The following is an 18,770-nucleotide window of genomic DNA, read 5'->3' as shown; positions in this document are numbered from 1 at the left end:
TGTCTTCGTGTTAACCCAACAATCCAATCCTTTCTGTGTAAATCATTGCACACATCATCCACACAAGTTTGCGGGGCACCGCTGCCTATTTTTGGGAATCTGTGCCGTATTCATCGTTTACTTAGGCACGGTCACAGTTTTGGTGAATTAGAGAGGAAATCTGTTTGCTGGTTTTGCTCACGCCATTAGAACAATGCTCAGTGTTCTCATGACACAGACGTCTTTCATCCATTTCACATTCTCACTTTTTGTTTGCCATTGGATTTTTACGCCTAAAACAAGAACTTTTATGTCCGTCCCTTTTTGAAGTGTTTTATGTCAAGTCTTCAGAACAATGGTTTATATGGGAACTTTACAGTAACGTAATTGACCTCTGATGGTAAATCCGCGCTAATCCCTGGAAAAGTCTCATGTGCAATAATTGTGTCAGAATCCCGAAGCTTCAGCAACTCCCACATGTAAAAGTGATCCCTTCTGTGTGCTGTTTGCTGGATGTAACCTCTTCCTCCCTTCACTTCATACAGAGACTGAAGTTTGAGATCGCAGAGGTGATGACGGAAATCGACAATCTAACGTCTGTAGAAGAAAGGTAAGCGTTCTCCTTAATCCTGGTTCACACTACAAAGGTTTTTTGAGTCTGAATGCTTGCGTCTCACAGATTTGCTAGACACATTGGATTACATTTTAGCTAGTGGATTACTGATTTATTAGTATCAAACCACAAAAACCAAAAATTGCCTATTGTATTGGAGCGTTCTTACCAATAGGACTTTCCACAGACCCGTGTGTCTGTATTTGGTTAATGTAGGATATTGGGGAATATAGATTGTTCCCTGTTATCAGCCATTTCAGGCAGGGGTAAGGCTGACTAGTGTTCTTTAAGAAGTCGTTTGCTAATTCACAGGGACCGTATGTTTAACATAAACCTCTGGTTATTAACAACTTCTTATATCCGGATTTGTTTTCAGTCGGGGTCCATGCGCTGAGACCCTAATCAAGCGCTAAGATGAAAGGGCTGCGTTGTTTTGCTGAGCTCTGTGCCCCTTTGGCTCCCATGGAGTTCTCTGGGCTTCATTCGGGAGAGGTGTACAGGATATAGACTTGCATGTTTTTCTCAATCCGTTAATACCGTAGTAATCCGATTTTTTTTTTTTTTTTTTTTTTTTTTTTATTTTTTTTTTTTAAAATTTTTTTTGGGGGAAAGGCTCTAATATGCTGTAGGCTCTGTTCACGTTCCCTATGTCAGATCTATTTTGAAATGGATCCCGATGAATCCTGACAGACCCCGTTGTTTTATTATTGGGTCCTTCAGAATTTCGCCGGGGTTCCTTTTTTTAATGGCGCAGACTGCGCTATTCTTTGTGCCAAAAATACCAGAAGCCCTGACGGAAAGCATAAAATGCAAGTGTGAACGGATCCTTACTGTATTGATATCCTTCTATCAATAGATTCTATTTTTTGTTTGTGTCTCTATATAGAGTATGGTATATAGTACAACAAGCTGCAAAACCGTTGACCTCTGTATTAGGAGTAGGATGGATTCAGAGTTCAATTGTTTTTATTTGTGTAGAATATATTAAACTGAGTGATGCCAGCAATGGCTGCTTTGTATTTCTCTTTGTCTGTTGCGTATTGAGCCATGATTTGTTTTACGGATTTTCTCCATTGACCTCAATGGTGACGTAAAAATCTGCTATCAAATGTAGTGTTGCGGATTTTGTGGCGGATTACCTGCCGATCCACAGCAAAGTCTGCAAGGACAAATTAATTTTTATTTTTTTAAAATTTTGCTCCGGAAATCTGCAGGAAAATCAGCAGTGGTAAATCCGCAACAAAATCCACACAATTCGGTGCAGATTTTCCCTACGGGTTTTCTGCGGAAATAATCTGCAGCAAATTTGACCTGTCTGGATTTTCTGCTCCTGTAGAGGACACTCCGCTGTAGATGCAGCAATACATCACCTGCCCTTTCATAACGGCATAGTAAGGCAAATCTGCCATCCAGTAATCTGAAACTGGGTGTCCATATTGCTTGTCACCCAACTTCCATAAATAGCACGCACCGCCGGTCAATTTACATGCGCAAAAATTCTGCAACGTTGAGATTTAAATGAATCTTATCTAATTTACTTTGCTGATATTGTATTACACTGTAGATTTATTGAAGGAAAATCTGTGCGACAAATCTGCACGTAATATGCATCGTGTAGGATAAGGACACACACAGCGTAACACTGCAGATTTCCCGCAACTGATTTAATTGCAGAAAATTGGCAGCAAATTAAAGTAGCCCTAGAGTGGATGAAATTTTAAGAAATCTCATCCACACACTGCGGAAACAATCAGCCGAAAAAACTTTCATACATTGACCTACGGCGTGTTTTTTCCATCTGCAGCACGTCAATTTATGCTGCGTAATCGCTGCTCTTTTTTTGCGGGTTTTTCGACTTGGATTCAATGGGAGGTAAAACCCGCAACAAATAGGCAAATGTTGCGGTTTTTTTTAGGTGGAAAAGCTGCAATTCCGCCGCAAATGAGAAAAACAAAATTACTTTTTTTTTTGTTTCAAATTAATAAAAAGGTTAATATTTACCACCCCGGGCGTTGTGTTAGCGACGCATTTTTCTGTTCTCCGTTCCCGTCGGCCGGCCTCTTGGGATAAGTTTTCATCAAGTGGACTGCAAAATTCGTCCAAGAGGTTGGGCTGCACTGAAAACAGAGGGACGTGGTGCTGTGGTATTAAGTTTTTTTTTTTTTCTAGCACTGTTTCTGTAGCGGAGAGTCCAAGTGAAAATCTGCAGCACAATTTCATGTAGTTTTTCAGGTGGAATTCCCTGCAGGTTCTAGGATGGATACTCTCTGTACTTTTTGGCTATGTTCACACGGGGTATTTTGCGGAGTTTTTTGACGCGGAAACCACGTCGCAAAACTCGGCAAAAACGGCCCGAAAATGCCTCCCATTGATTTCAGTGGGAGGCGTCGGCGTCTTTTTCCCGCGAGCAGTAAAACTGCCTCGCGGGAAAAAGAAGCGACATGCCCTATCTTCGGGCGCTTCCGCCTCTGACCTCCCATTGACTTCAATAGGAGGCAGAGAAAGCGTATTTCGCGCTGTTTTATGCCCGCGGTGCTCAATGGCCGCAGGTGAAAAACGGCGCGAAAAACTCCGCGAAAATCGGCGTGCAGGGAGAGGAATATCTGCCTCAAACTTCCAAACGGAATTTTGAGGCAGATATTCCTCCTGCAAAATACCCCGTGTGAACATAGCCTTATGCAGCGAATCCGACCTGTATATCCTTACCCTAAGGCCCTGTTCACACAGAGTTTTTGGACGCGAAAACTGCGTCGGAAAACGCGCCAAAAAACTTCTGAAAACGCCTCATTGATTTCAATGGGAGGCGGAGGCGTTTTTACCTAAAAAGTGGCTCGCAGGAAAAAGAAGCGACATGCCCTATCTTTGGGCGTTTACGTCTTTGACCTCCCATTGACATCAAATTCGACAGAATTTTGAGGCTGAATTTTCTGCCAGCAAAAAAACTCGGTGTGAACAGGGCCTAAAAATCTGGGCCTAAATTTCTTCAGGAATTTTGAGCCAGATTTTGACCTGCCTGCACTTTCTTTGCCGCGGTTTTTCGCTATGTTTTTTGACTGCGGCCATTGAGCGCCGTGGGCAAAAAACACAGCGAAAAACGCTTTCTCTGCCTCCTATTTTCAATGGGGGATCAGAGACGGAATGCGAGAAGAAAGAGCAGGTCTCCTTTTTTTTTTTTTCCTGCAAAATCAATGGGAGGCAATTTCTGACATTTTTGGCGCGGTTTCCATGTCGAAAACAGCACCACAAAAACTCAGTGTGAACTAGCCCTAATACTGATCAAATCTTTGTTGATCAACTTGGTTAATGTATAGTGGATATATAGAAGCTGCAGCGCAAAAACGAAACAAAAAATGAATATTAGAAAAATGGTTAAAAACACTAAACACATACATTAAATTTTTTGGCCCTTCCGTTGTCCCACGACGGCCCCTGCTCCGCTTGGCTCCTAATATGCTAATTTTGAGTAAAGGTACAGAGAGGAGGAGACCGCATATCTCCTCAGTAGGCGTTGCCTCCTGCATCACGGTGACGCTGTCCAATCAGAGCGGGACTTCTGCATCACCGGAATGCAGGAGGCAACGCCTACTGAGGAGAGAGGAGGTCTCCTCTCTGTACCTTTACTCAAAATTAGCATTTTAGGCGAAAAGCAGAGCAGGGGCTGTAGCGAGACAACGGAAGCACCAAAAAAAAATAAAAAAAATGACTTCTCTGGAATCGAGAGGACGCCAGGAATAAGGGGAGGCTTTAAAAAATATATATAAAAAAACCCTTTTAGAACCACGGGGTGGTATCTGTACCTTCAAGGATTTTTACTTTGATATGCATAGCATAGTTATGAGCTCCAGCAGCTGAGGGGGACCCACATCCTCTGTTAAAGAGGCCACCAAACCGAAGCTATGGTTTCCGTTTACCTTTTTGTACATGGTTTCATCCAACGGAAAGGTGCAATGGAACCCTTTGAACGGAAACCAACACTGATGTGAACAGGCCCTAAAGCTTAGTCCAGATGTGGCAGAAAATTCCGGATTTGCTGCAGATTTCACACTTTGCCTTAAAAATAGTAAAATCTGCAACGTATGAACATACCCTAAAAGCGACAGTATAGGTAAAAGACGGAAATACAGCTATAGCCTGGAGTGGAGGCTCCCACCTTACCCCCAAAGTCTTCCCTACGTGGTCCTTGCCGAATGGGGATTGACATGCAGCCTGCCTGCATACTCCGGTCCCGGGCAGCGGTTGTCATCAGCCCCAGAACATGTATAGAGAGATAATCCCTGTAAAATCTGCATGTGTGTCCAGCGAGTTATTCCCTATACAGGTTCCCGCACTGCAGGAGTGGCTTGCCAGAATCACCTGATCAGTGGGGACCGTGTAGCTGAGGTTATGGGGATGCGGTGTATACCTAATCTACAGCTTTTGCCTGATATTTCTTTTTAAGGTTCTGTTAACATCATGTGCCTCGTTTTTTGTGGTTTGTCCTAATAACTTTCTGATAACACGTGTTGTGTGGTTTTGCAGCTTCAATTGGGTAAGATTCCGGCATTGAAAACCAAATTTTCGGATACATGGCACTCCAGCGTCTGTCAGGTCTCACTAATGCAAAACTGAAGGAATTTTACTTTGTGAATAATTTACTGTATTGTTGCTGTGTTTTATGATCTTTAGACGGGCATCATGCCAGTCTCCTCCATGTAAACCGTTACATTGAACGAGATGTCATGTAACACGTGTGATGTCCGGCATTTTCACATACAAGTATACAGGGAGGACAGCTGTTCGGCTGCTGCATCTTCCATCTCATTTAAGAAGATCTATTAGTGGGGGCTCTTAATGCTTCCGGAGAAAATCACAGTAAACATGATGACCGCATCCATTTCTGGTTTCATTAACATCATTAGACGTCTAAAAGTCTTTTATTTTAGTATGTTGTGATTTATGATTTTTCCTTAATGTGTGTGTTTGCGTTTTGCATGATCCGGTTTTTTTAAGTCTCTCTCTTATCCATTTTTTTTTTATTAGCAAAACCACACAGAGGAATAAACAGGTTGCGATGGGAAGAAAAAAATTCAATATGGATCCCAAAAAGGTAATCTAGTTATTTTGACATAATCCCACTTTAAAGTGAATTGAATACTAAAATGCAGTTGTTTTTGGGCTCTGTCCACACAAACGTAATGGTTATTGTTCTTCATAGCCAAGCTATGAAAAATTCATTCACTTACAAGGGTGTCCGTCAGGTTTCCGTTGGGTTGTGGCATTTTTGACGTCATGGAATGCGCTGCATTTACTATAAAATATCGAAATCATTGACGGAATAAGCAGAACTCCGTTGTGAGCAATCCTTATGTATTTATGTATTTTTTTTTCTTCTTTTGCTTTTTTTTACATTCCATATTAATCCCTATTAAATAATCTCCTTTTATTTGAATGTGATTTTTGGCTTTTATAGGTGTTTTGGTGCTTGTGCTATTACCATAGACTTGTATATAGTCCCTCATATCATAAAATATTCCGCTGGACCGTTTGGGCAGCATTTAGTTAAACAGATATGATGTTGTAATCCGCTGTCTCCAGACAGATGCACACAAAAGGCTGTTTATTCAATTGGTACCAGACGGATGAGTCTGGCTCCTGCATTTTGCCTGTCCAGTCCTGCTAGATCTAAGATAACTATTTCAGAAGATAAGTGAATTTAATATGGGCCGAGGTGCATACGCAATCACTCACGTGATCTGGTTAAACGTCGCTGGTTCTGCGCTATACATGGTAGTCATAAGTTTATAGAGAGAACGCTTGTTCTGAAAACACTTTCTTAGCTGACTTTTTTTTTAGACCGAATACATTCGCCGTTCAAACTTGGTGAAGCCTTTTAGATAGCTTAATGTTGCTTTTTAAAAAAATAAAAATTCTATAAATATAAGTGTCTGTTTTTGTGTCCTGTTGTATACAGGGTAGGAGAGCTAAATGGCCTTGTGGCTTAGTGGTTAGCACTGCAGTATTGCAGCTCTAGGTCTTTGGCTTGTAGCAGGACAACATGTATTAATTAGGCTCCGTGCACACGACCGTAGAAAATTTCCGTACGGTTAGCAATTACGGACCCGCCCGGTTCTATTGGCAGCGGACCCCTTTCCGTATCGCTACGGATAGGTGTCCGTGCCGTAGAACCGTGTGGGGAATTATGGAGCATGTCCTACTTTTCGTTTTTTACGGGCCGTGCTCCCATACTTTGTATGGGAGCACGGCCTGAAAATGGCACGGCCGTGTGCATGAGGCCTTTAAGAGGACCTGTCACTAGGTGATATAAGTTGATTTGGTTTATGTTGTTATTTTTTTTTTCCTGGACCCCCCTGTTCCGGAGATATGGCCCACAGTTGTGTCGGCTCCCTATATGCTAATTTGCTGTAGTTAACCAACGGGGTGGAGCTAGCTTCCCTGCCTCTGATGCTGAGCAATCAGTGCAAGGCAGCTTGAGGGTAGTTCACGCCCTGTTGGCTAACCACAGCAAATTAGCATAGAGGGAGCCAACACAACAGTGGGCCGTATCTTTGGAACGGGGGTGGTCCAAGGAAAAAAGAAAAACCGTATTGAAATCGGGGAGACAGTGCTATTCAGGTCAGTAAACCAGTCAAAACTTATGACCCAGTGACACGTCTTCTTTAATGCTTTCCCATTGCTTAGATCCCATTCCTGTGCTAATGGGCTCAAAATCTAGTTTCTCTATCTTAGACAGACACGCACGCACGGAGTCTAATTTTATAGGATGACAATTTATTTATCTGTATGTTTTTTGGAGTGTGGGAGGTAACCAGAGTACCCGGAGAAAATCCACGCAAACTTCATACAGTGTGTTGACCCAGTTGAATTCAAACTCAGGACCCCAGTGCTGCAAGGCATCAGGCCTAACCACCGATCCACAATATGGATGTTTATATGTTCTGTGTTGTATGTTCGTGTGGTTTTCTTTTGGGTAGTTGGGTTATCCTACACAACCCCAAAAACATATTGATAAGTGAATTTCGTATCTGGCAAAATTAACCCTAAGATATGTTTGCGATAAGTCCCACAGGGATCGGTTCTGTGTACACAATCATAGGGAACGTGTCGCACAAGAATAGATATTTCCTATGAATTGTGAATCGTTTTCCCCATATTCATATTCCCCCTATTCGTATCATTGGAAATATTGTTATATTTGTATTGTCACAATCACTGTTTTTAGTCGATCATATAGTGATCACCACGATCATGGGATTTACCGTTTAATACTGAGAACGATAAGTGTTCCGACTTCTAGAAATCTGCCCCATCGGACAGAACAGTTACCATTCACGTATATCATCACATCTATGGCCAACTTCAGTTTCCTCCACCTTGAATGCTGTATGTCTTTAACCCAGCACAGTAAGCAGTGTTACTGAATATATATTTGTATGCATTGGTTAAAATATAGATTGCAAAATGTAAACGGAGGAGGTATAGACATCATTTTGATGGTAACACTAAGGGATTATGCTGTGTTTTCAAAAACAGGGCATCCAGTTCCTCCTAGAGAACGACTTGCTGCAGAACACACCAGAGGATATAGCACAGTTTCTATACAAAGGCGAAGGTCTCAACAAAACGGTCATTGGAGATTATCTGGGAGAAAGGTAAATTGATATCCTGGATATTAGACATGCGCTCACCTTTTGCTGAGATAGACTGGAAATTTTGCATCTCGTATCAAGAAATCGAAAATTAATGAGTCATGTCGAGCCTTGTTAAAACCGCTTCTTACCTAAAGACAGCAGCTTGTAAAAGGAGCTGATATCATTCCGACATATGGATGCAAATGTTTATTCAGGTTCCAGAACTGAAGATACGTGCGACTAAGTACTGATCATGGGGGCAGGGATTTTCCTGGATTTCCAGTCCGTTATTCACATTAAAGAACACTAAAGTCAGCCTCTCCCAAGCCTAAAATGGCTGATTACAGGGAACAATAAACTGCAGTTGTCAAATAACAGACAACCTCTTTTTAACATGGGAAACGTGGTGGCAATCAATTATTTATTGCGGGTCCGGCATCCAAGACCCCAGTAAACAGCCGATTTAGCCAAGGAAAACAGAAGCCAGACAGACTGCAGACTGCTGCAGAGCGAGTGTAGCATTACGTGGCGGCTATTTAAATTAACGACTGTCCACGTATTACATTTGTGGCCCAAGTCTGCCAGAGCCGCTGCTTGTTAGCAGCCCTGGCTCTTAGAGGGGGTCCTGAGCAAGGGAAACACCCTCCCCCCTTTGCGTCCATATGCATTAATAGACTATCTGGACATGAGATGAAGCAAATGCTTCTTCTCGAAAAACTTTTTTGTTTACTTCTCATAAGAGGTTTTACATTTTACCAATGTATAGACTGCCCCGATGGCTTTGAATATGGGCCAATTCCTCACGGTTTTTCTGTGTTATCAAGAGTAGACCATTTCTTTAGAGGGACACTAAAGATAAAGAATCTAACCGTGATGTCCTCTCCACACCTCTTCCATATCACAATCCAGGGGGGAAAATAAACCCCAACTAAACTATTTTTTTATTTGTGCCTCGAGAAGATATGTCCCAAGGCTAAGAGCCACCCTGTCATCTGCTTCCTGGCCAAAGATCTAGGTGATCAAAGAGATGAAGCCCTGATTTCTACAAGATATTGCGGATATTTTTTTACCCCTTCAGCTACATACAAAAAATTTCGGTTCACATGATGCAGCTCTGTAGTGTTTCGGCTGCTGCGGTAACGTTAAAGAGGATCCGTCGGTGTACAATCCACTTTAAAGAGGTTGTCCCGTCTGGACAACACCAGTCTATGCGCCCTATTAGAGCATATGGACGTAATAGAAGGGTCCAACAAGAAGGTGCAAAGGGATGCCAGACTTGGCACCCTTTCATTTGAATGGCCGAAGTATAAGAGTACATTTCGTATGGGAAATTTGCTAAAGTAGCAGGTACCACTGCAAACACCTGATGGCTGGGTGGGGGGGGGGCTATTTTTTAAGTAAGAGTTGTTCAGATAGGACAACTCCTTTAAAATGGGGCATCTGACTTTGTTGTTGACTTACCTATAAAAGCATTGGATTTATTATATGGTTAACTGATGCCGGCGTTTATTGAATAGTCCTTTCTGTTCATTGTTTGCTGCGTCAAAAGGGAAGAAGATATTTTAAGCGTTTCATGATCTCTTTTTCTCACGCAGTATTTGATTTTATGGCTGGTATTTGTGTTTCGGCTCTAGAGCTGCTATGAAGGCCAGACGTGCTCACTGTGCCTGTTATCTGCCACCTCATTCTGGCTCCTTCATAGGAATTTGTCAGTGTGCCAGCATACACATTTGGGCTCACTGCGTTGAGAATACAATTTTTTTAATAACTTAAAACAGCAGAACCTGCGCCTGGATGGTATCGAAGCTGAAATGGTTTGTGTAGAAAACAAATATTTTTTTATTTTGTATTGACGGAGAAGTTCTATTTTCTATTCTCTTGTTTCCTACAAATTTTATATTGAATATGCAATTTAAGAACGGCTAATTTAAAAAAAATAAAAAATAAAATCTTGGAAGAAAGAACAAATACAACACCGCTATGTTTTCAACCACTTTCGTCTCGCATGTTTCCAGTCAAAAACATAGATTTATTTTCTTCATTTTTATGTTTGCTTCATTAACTTCATAGTTTTCGGTGCTTTTAAGATCACACACCCTTTTTCAAGGTTCATTTTCAGTGCCGGGGTAATGGGCTTGGTTGAGGCAATACCACAGATCCATAGCAAGCTTTGTTAGACATTCCTGTCATTCAGACTAGCCGTTGGCAGGTGACCAGAAAAAGCACGAAGCAGTTACTTGAATTCTGGTTAGGAGGCTGTAAGGTGAAGTTCCTCAGTGTAGGTGTGGCTGACCTAGTAACCATAGGAATGCAGGACGTCTAAGCAATGTTTCAGCTTACAACCCCTGGCCTACAGCATGATGAATTTCTATGAAGACAAGACCTACACAAAGACACATGACTGTGTCAACATGTACAGACCCTGCACCTCATTGTGGCCTATAGCCCAAAAAATTAATTCAGCCCATATGTTAACGAATGTATGACTGCCAGGCACAATGCCCTACAATATCACAGTTGGGACTACCTTCCAACCGACTAGTAAGTGTCCTGGCGTCTGTGGCAGCAACTGGAGCTGCTAATATCGCCCTATACAGCCCTACTATTCGAATAGTATTCTAAGCTGGACTGGTTGCTAGGGACATGCTGCCAGACAACCACACTGAAATGACTCGCTTTAACAGTAGTCTTGAAAGGATGACCCTTTGAGTGCAAATTAAAAGACTTTAAGCTTGAAATCTTCATATGATGAAGAAAAGTGGAAAGCGAAGTTTAGAGTAGTTGCCCAAAGCAACTGATCTGATTCCATCTTACGGTTTTAATTTTTCATAGGGCATCTGAAAAGTAACATAATCGGTTGCTATAAGCAACAAAAGTTTACTTAGGACTGCCCAACCCCGTTACAATGCTTCAGATATAAATCCGATTTACAGAAAATGTTCTAATGGAGAAATGGATTAATGGTTCTACAGTGTACTCGATGTAGGCACAAAAATCCTGCTCTTGGCAGCACCAGCAGTCATCAGCTGTCACTCACCCGTTCCTGAATGCCCCTGTTGTATAATCCTGATTTATACCCTCACAATGGTTCAGGAATGTGGACATGTGTTATACCATTTCAGTACAAGACCCTGCACTACCGAGCTGACCCTTCACGTGCACCTTGTGTCCAGCAGAAAAAGGGCTTGAATCTTTATATTACAGTTACGGAAAATACAGCAAGTTCTGATAATGCGGAAAACAGATGTAATTGAAGAAGCTTAATGAATATTCATTTTATTAAGACCTAACTGGACTGCGGGAGTTCCACGCACAAGTTTAATTGCTGTTTTATACCTTTACAGAAGCTAGTTTTGTTTATACATAGGGGCAGATATATTCAGCACTCTAAGCCAGATTTGTGGCATAGAAGAGTCCCAATGTGCGCAATAACTGAGTTTTTGTGCAAAAGGTTTGCAACTTTTTTTTTTTTTCTCTTATTACGCTGTCTCCGCCACTTTTCCGATAAGTGGTTGGGGATTAGTGGCCTGTCGCAGCTCGACAAATTTACTATAATTCACGGCAAAAGCTGGCATTAATTATAGCGGAAATCGACACTAGCTCGTAGCTGGCGGAGATTTCCATTTCGGTTCCATTGATGTCCAGAAATGCTCCTAATTTATTAAGAGGCGAACACCTCCAAATAGGTTAGGTGCATCATAATCCATCGATCTTTATATTAAGACTGACATATGAAAAGCCAGTCTTAATAAATCTGGCCCAAAATGTATTCTACTGGGTGTGTATTTTGGTTGCCCAGCAACCGCTTGACTTTCTGTTTAAGTGACCACTCTTATAGTGCATATTGCTACATGTAGAGAAGCGGTCACAGGAAATTTTAGATGCTACTTGACGGGGACATTGAGTAGGTAACATGAATAGCCTAGGAGCTAAGTAACTATTTCTAATCTACAATGTTATGATTTGTTCTTTTACAGGGATGATTTTAATATCATGGTACTTCAAGCGTTTGTTGAACTCCACGAGTTTGCGGATTTGAATCTTGTCCAGGCATTAAGGTCAGTGCAGTGTTGTGCATATATCATGGTATTCGAGACTTTAGTCATCTGTTTCTAACAACTCATCTGCACCAGAGGTCGTCACAGGCAGCAAGGGGCCACTGTGCAAGAACAGTATATGAGCCCCTGTGTTTTTGGATCCTAGTTATGAACAACCTCCTTTATCGACCTGCCATGATTATGGGTTGGAATCGTTACCGTAGTCTTTAATGTGCAATCTAATAGACGATAGAAAGCGCTATTATTTAAAGTAACAGTGGACCCCTTTGCCTGCAAGGGCCCCTGTGCAAGCTGCACATATGCTATGTCCGCCCATGGTCCCTACTTAGAAAGATATAGAGCTATATAACTATACATTCGGCTGTATCAACTTTCCCAATGAATAGTAGCAGCCGAAATTAAATGTGGAAACCAAGTTGGCACAAATTATGTTTACATAATGTAAAACCATTTTGATGCCAACAATCCTCGCCACATAAAACTATATAGCTTAATGTGTTAAAGTTAATAGATTACCCACTATTGGCCCAGATTACATAGACCACTGTTTAACACAAGGTAACAAGGAAAGATTTCCATTTCATAATGTCTCAAAAGTTTTAACCCATCTAGTTGGTGGAGTTCTCAAATAAAATCTAGGCTATGTATAGTGCAGTTACAATGAGACAACCTCTTATATTTATGAGCCCTGCCTAATGGAGGCGGTTGACATTTTTGTATTTTAGCCAGTCGTGAGAGAACAGAGTAGATGATATTGAGGTCTTACTTGAGATTGCTAAAGGCCAGAAATTCTCTTTAGAGAGAACCTGTCCCCTCTCCTGCCGTCTCTATTTTAGTAAATACTTGTATTCCCCATAAGATAACCATTAGAACTCTCCATTGTGCCATTCCTCTATTATTGTTCCTGGAAATGTATGAATAAATTGACAGCTGTGTGTTACCATTCCCCTAGCCAAAAGGGGTGTGTCCCTACACATACTGACTGTGAGCAGTGATTGGACAGTGTCAGTCTGTGTAGGGACACACCCCCAACTGGTAACACCCATTGTCAATTTATTCACACATTTCTAGGAGGAATAACCGGAACAGCACACGCTGAGTTTTAAGAATAGATCTTCCAGAATTATTTCATGAGAATACAATAACAGACAATTCAGGAGGGATGACAGGTCCTTTTTAAGAAAGAAGTCGAACCTGTATTTTTTTCATCTGGATATTTCTTAACATGCAGCATTAGTAGAAGCAAAGATCGTTGGACAAAACTGGACGAAATTTTATTTATAATTTTTTTCGTTTTAATTTTAGACAGTTTTTGTGGAGCTTCAGGCTACCAGGGGAAGCCCAGAAGATAGACCGGATGATGGAAGCGTTCGCATCTCGATACTGTCTGTGTAACCCTGGAGTGTTTCAGTCCACAGGTCAGTAGGAGCAGGAGATAAGTGGCACCAGAGGGGTCTGACAGTTGCCTGGCGCAAAGATAAGGATGGTTTGTTGAGAGGAATTATTTTACAAAACTTGCTTGCTTGGCAGTTATTGTAACTCCCATGTAAGTGAGTGGAGGGATCACCTCCCCATTAGTTCTTCATCTGTATCTGATGGTTGCCTCCCCAGGAAGAACAGGAATTGGGGGACCCTTGTTTTTAAAGTCTGTCCCACCGCCCGTGGATATGCCATAAATATCTAAAATGGGAATAACCCCCCCTTTTTTTATTTTTTTTTATTTTTTTTAATATGAGAATGTTTTGGCCTTACAATTGTGTAGCCTTCTGGGAGTATATATGTCTGTTATTTTGTTGGGTCACTTTCTTCTTCTTTTTTTGTTTCTGCCATGTGTGTGTTTTTTTTTGTACATACAATTTTGTTAAAAACTCTTTCGGTCTGGCACAACAGATTTAATATAAAATTCAAAAATATTGAACAAATTAATATGCCGCTTTTTCATGTTAAGTGTCCTAATTTCAAGGGACATTCCATTTACAGTATTGACATGATTGATTGCAACAGGTTTTAATTGATGGACTCCGTGTAATAACCTTTATCTGCTCCTTCCCTTTAGACACCTGCTATGTCCTGTCTTTTGCTATCATTATGCTGAACACAAGTCTGCATAACCCCAATGTGAGGGATAAACCACCAGTAGAGCGGTTTATATCTATGAATCGTGGAATCAATGAAGGTGGCGATCTTCCAGAAGAATTATTAAGGGTAATAAATTATTTAATAATGCAATTTAGTTGTTTTTTTTTATTTTTTGGGATGTTTTATAATTCTAGCTCTTCTACTTTTTTATATTACTTATTTATTTCTTTTTATATATGGCCAACATATTAAACGGTGCTTTACCGAGAGGGCACTCCCATCATTTCCTGCTGTGTGGGACCGTTTATTTTTCCCTATTTAAATGCACGTGTGCTCTAAAACCCGCTTACCTAAGCATGTTTGAGTGTAGGTGGAAACCAGAGCAAAACCAGGGTCTTTAGGCCTTGAAGAGAAACTGGTGTGGCAGGTATTCAGTCCATGTTAACATCTGCCGGTCTGTGAAGCAAAAGCAGTAACAATATACCAACATAATGACCCAATGGACTGAGTAATATTATTATTATTATTTTATTTTTTTTCCTTCAGTTTTCACAATATTCTAACATCAATAATGTGTCGTTGTCTCATTCCATTAATAACAAAAGATGTGCAAACTGAGCAGAGACATCATTTCCTAGACGTACAATCCAGAGAACGAAGTTCCGATGAGTTAACAACTGGGTCTATGGTCCCTAAAGGGGTTATTCGGGAAGTGACTTTTTTTTTTTTTCTTAGGGGCTGCAAATGAAATTAAACAAGAACGCAATCCTTACCTATCCTTGCCCCAAGTAATCCAGCGCTGCTGCTCTGGTGGCAGTCCCGGTGCTTGTTTACATGCACGTAGCATGTGACCGCTGCAGCCAATCTGAAGGCTCAGCAGGCCATATGTTGTATTTCTGGTATTATGCCAAAAACATGATTCGTCTCTAGAGAGCCCAGCTGAGCCCTCTGATTTTCCGCAGCGGTTACATGCTACGTGCATGTAAACCAGCCAGGGAACTGCCACCAGAGGGACAGCGCTGGAACGCTGGGGGCAACGATGGGTAAGTATTGCTCTTTTGTTTTATCTCATTTGCAGACCCTTTTCACTTCCTGGATAACCCCTTAAGCATATTTGGGAAGAACCAGAAGGGTGGGAAGGTGGATTGTGGGCCAGAAATAGTAGATTCTGACCGGGACACCCTATCCCAGAGCCTATCCGTGTCTTAAATTATGGGTTCTCCTGTTGGGAATTTATAAGTTGCCCATGGCTCCCAAATTTTCTGAACGAAGTGTAGGGTACAGCTTACTGCAGTAAGCTTCTCATTATTTACGTAATAGTTCACCCGGGACCTAATTTCGGAAAGCAAACGATAGGCTTTTTCAATAAATGAATAAAGGTTGGTTTCCCAGCCACAAAAAAAGAAAAAAAGAATAAGCTTCTGCTTGGTTCGAGGGACCACTTCATTATCCTTTTTGAGGAGCACTTCCCACAGATATTTACTTAAGCTGTAGCCTATGACAACGTGAATGAGGTGGTAGATTCTAGACCAAAAGTTAGCTACATGCGGGCGATACGTCACCAATACGGGGAAAGCCTCTAAAACGTGTTGGAGGGTATCTTGGGCTATTTGATTAGGCACCAGGTGCCACCCCGTTCTGAGTTTTGCTATGGTGCCCCTTGATTCCTGGCTTTCGATTTATGCAGCTACAAAATGCTGGTATTCAGTTGGATATTGTATAGGGATTGCTGACTGATTTACCTATTGGGAATACAAGGTAGTAGAGGAGTGATCATTAGAGTACGTTCCTCCCTACTCATGTTGGACCCGCTTGGTAGGCAACAACGGTGCAGCCACATGCAGCAGACTTTGTTGCAGAGATTTTCCGCGACTGCAAACCATATCCATTCATCTGAATCGATTTTGCAGAAATCCATACACCAGCTGCTGAACCAACTCCATTCAGATGAAAATTTCTGCAACAAAATCTGACTTCACCCTATAGCCATTTCTCCATGGATCAGAGGAGCATTGTATGGAGCTTTTTTTCTTTTTTAATTTTTATAACTAAAGCCTACCATATGTAAGTTCTCAACATGACATTTGTGAAACAAGATGTACAAGCCACACAATAAATACTGTAAAATGCAGATATCAAGGATTATCGGCACTGAGGAATTTAGGATTGGAAGGTGACCATTTAGCTTTTTTTCTTAGTAAATGACACCATTTTCAGGTAAAATTAAAATTTGTTTTAAAGGGGTTGTCTGGTTTCAGTAAATTAATGTTGATTTGTTTATATTGAAAAGTAATAAATCTTTCCAATATGCTTTCTGTTTTAATTCCTCACGGATTCCATGAGAAGTGTATGACGCTGATTGGTCACTGTTTGGACAGCGTCATACACTTCTCTCCAGAACGCCCACTTGGTCAAAAAGTAAAACACGCCCAGTTGTCCATTAAGAAACTCATTAGCATAAAGCTAAAATAGGTCATAACTCTGTCGAAAATGATCGTTTTTCTAAATAAAAAACACTGCTGTAATCTACATTACAGTGCCGATCACATTATGTACAAGATAGGGCCCTTATAATGTGGTGACAGCCTCGTTAAAGGGGTTGTCCACTACTGGACAACTAATGACCTATCCACTGGATAGGTCATCCGTACACGATCTGTGTGGGTCTGACACCAAGACCCCGCACCGTTAGGCTGCTCTGGTTGCCTCCGAGCACCGGACGTACATGCCGGAAGCAGTAGGCTCCGGCCACTGAATAGTGGCGAGCTACCGTACTACAGCTCTTCTCCTATTCAAGTGAATAGGAGCAGAGCTGCAGTTCGGCAGCATGGCCGCTATGCTATGTACAGAGCCAACTGCTTCCGGCTCTGTACATAGCATAATGGGCCATAACATCCGGTCCTCCGAGATAGCTGGAGTGGCTTTACGGTGCGGGGTCCGGGTGTCGGACACGCACCGATCTACTGATGACCTATCCGGTGGATAGGTCATCAGTTGTTCAGTAGTGGACAGTCCCTTTAAGCTTAGTATACATTCTAATGTAATGTGTTCAAAGAGCTGACAGACACCATAGGCCTCTGTTTTTCAGTGGAGTAGAGTTTTGTGAGTTGAAGGTGGAGGACATGACAGAGTTATCAGTACTTAGTTACAGGTTGAGGCCTCATGTACACGACCGTAAGGGTTTTTCTATATGCAAATACGGATCTGACGGGTACTGTTACACATCCGTAGCTGTCCGCAATTGCGGAAGCGTCTATAGACTTCTATGGGCGAGTTCGTGCCGCAATTGTGGACAAGAATAGGACATGTTCTATATTTTGCGGATCGTTTCTACGGGCCAGAGACACATCTGTAAATATACGGAAATGTATCCGTGGCTAATAGAAATGAATGGGTCCGCAATTTCATCCATAATTACGGATGAAAGTTACGGCCATGTGCATGGGGCCTAAAAGTGTGGTTCCAAATCGCCATTCAAATAAATAATGTATGCACATATACACATAAATATCACTATTCAAACAGGTTTCTTTTGATAAACATCAAGGATCTAACTTTTGGCAGGTAAACCCCTTCACATCAGAAATCCTGCATGTCCAACCGCTGCTCACGTGTCATCTGTACACACCATCAATGGTTGGGTTAAAGTTGTATGACGGTGCCATTCACCACAGGGTGAGCTGATTGTCCCCTACTTGTAGTGACTGTTAGGAAGTGGTTCATAGTTAATGGGGTCCTGCCCTGCATCCAAATTACTCATAGTGATGACCCAGATATAGGAGCATACATTGTTTCTTAAATGGGAAGTTGAAATACCTCTAGTGGATTGTGTCCTTATGAAATGCGTGCTATTTCTAAATTTTTTGTTGTTTTATTCATTACAATGTTCTTTTTCTTCTACATCAGGAGATTATTAGCGTGTTATTGTGTTCCATTCCCGTGACGTTCTACTTTAGAGCAGCAGTGAATTTCCTGCAGACTTTCCATCCACCTCTCTCTTTTTTATTTTCACTTGTCCGTGTTTCTCAATAGTCTTTAATGTACAATCCCTGCAATCCATTGGTTTTAACAGTTCAGGTTATGAGTACGTTGCATTGTACATATGTTTTCCAATCTGGAATCCATATAGAGCACACTATAAATGCCTCTGCTTGAAAGGCCCAGGTGATGGGTGTTCATAACATCTAACAGATTACATGTTGGCCAACAGTGGTGAAATTCTTATGAAAAACAAGTTTTTTCTTTATGAGAACGGTGTCTTTTAAATAAAACCTGCCAGTTCTCCTGACATGTTTGTTTCAGTAAATACTTGTGTTCCCCTTAAAATAACAATTCTGGAGCATCTTTTCTTGGAACTCTGCATTGTGTTGTTCCTCTGTTGTTTTGCCTGGAAATGTATGAATACATTGACAA

At 41.5% G+C, this 18,770-nt stretch overlaps 1 protein-coding gene across 1 annotated transcript in view; it reads left to right on the top strand.

The window, feature by feature from the left end:
• Positions 1 to 18,770, top strand: part of CYTH3 (cytohesin 3) — a 105,307-nt gene that overhangs the window by 62,088 nt on the left and 24,449 nt on the right. The window contains exons 3-8 of the mRNA XM_075830201.1: positions 525 to 589; positions 5,612 to 5,678; positions 8,123 to 8,241; positions 12,198 to 12,278; positions 13,584 to 13,696; positions 14,335 to 14,483. Coding sequence (XP_075686316.1) covers positions 525 to 589; positions 5,612 to 5,678; positions 8,123 to 8,241; positions 12,198 to 12,278; positions 13,584 to 13,696; positions 14,335 to 14,483 — 594 coding nt within the window. The remainder of the gene's footprint in view (positions 1 to 524; positions 590 to 5,611; positions 5,679 to 8,122; positions 8,242 to 12,197; positions 12,279 to 13,583; positions 13,697 to 14,334; positions 14,484 to 18,770) is intronic.

This window comes from Rhinoderma darwinii, chromosome 6, assembly GCF_050947455.1.
Source record: "Rhinoderma darwinii isolate aRhiDar2 chromosome 6, aRhiDar2.hap1, whole genome shotgun sequence".
NCBI lineage: Eukaryota > Metazoa > Chordata > Amphibia > Anura > Rhinodermatidae > Rhinoderma > Rhinoderma darwinii.
This window is presented reverse-complemented; position numbering and strand designations above follow the sequence as displayed.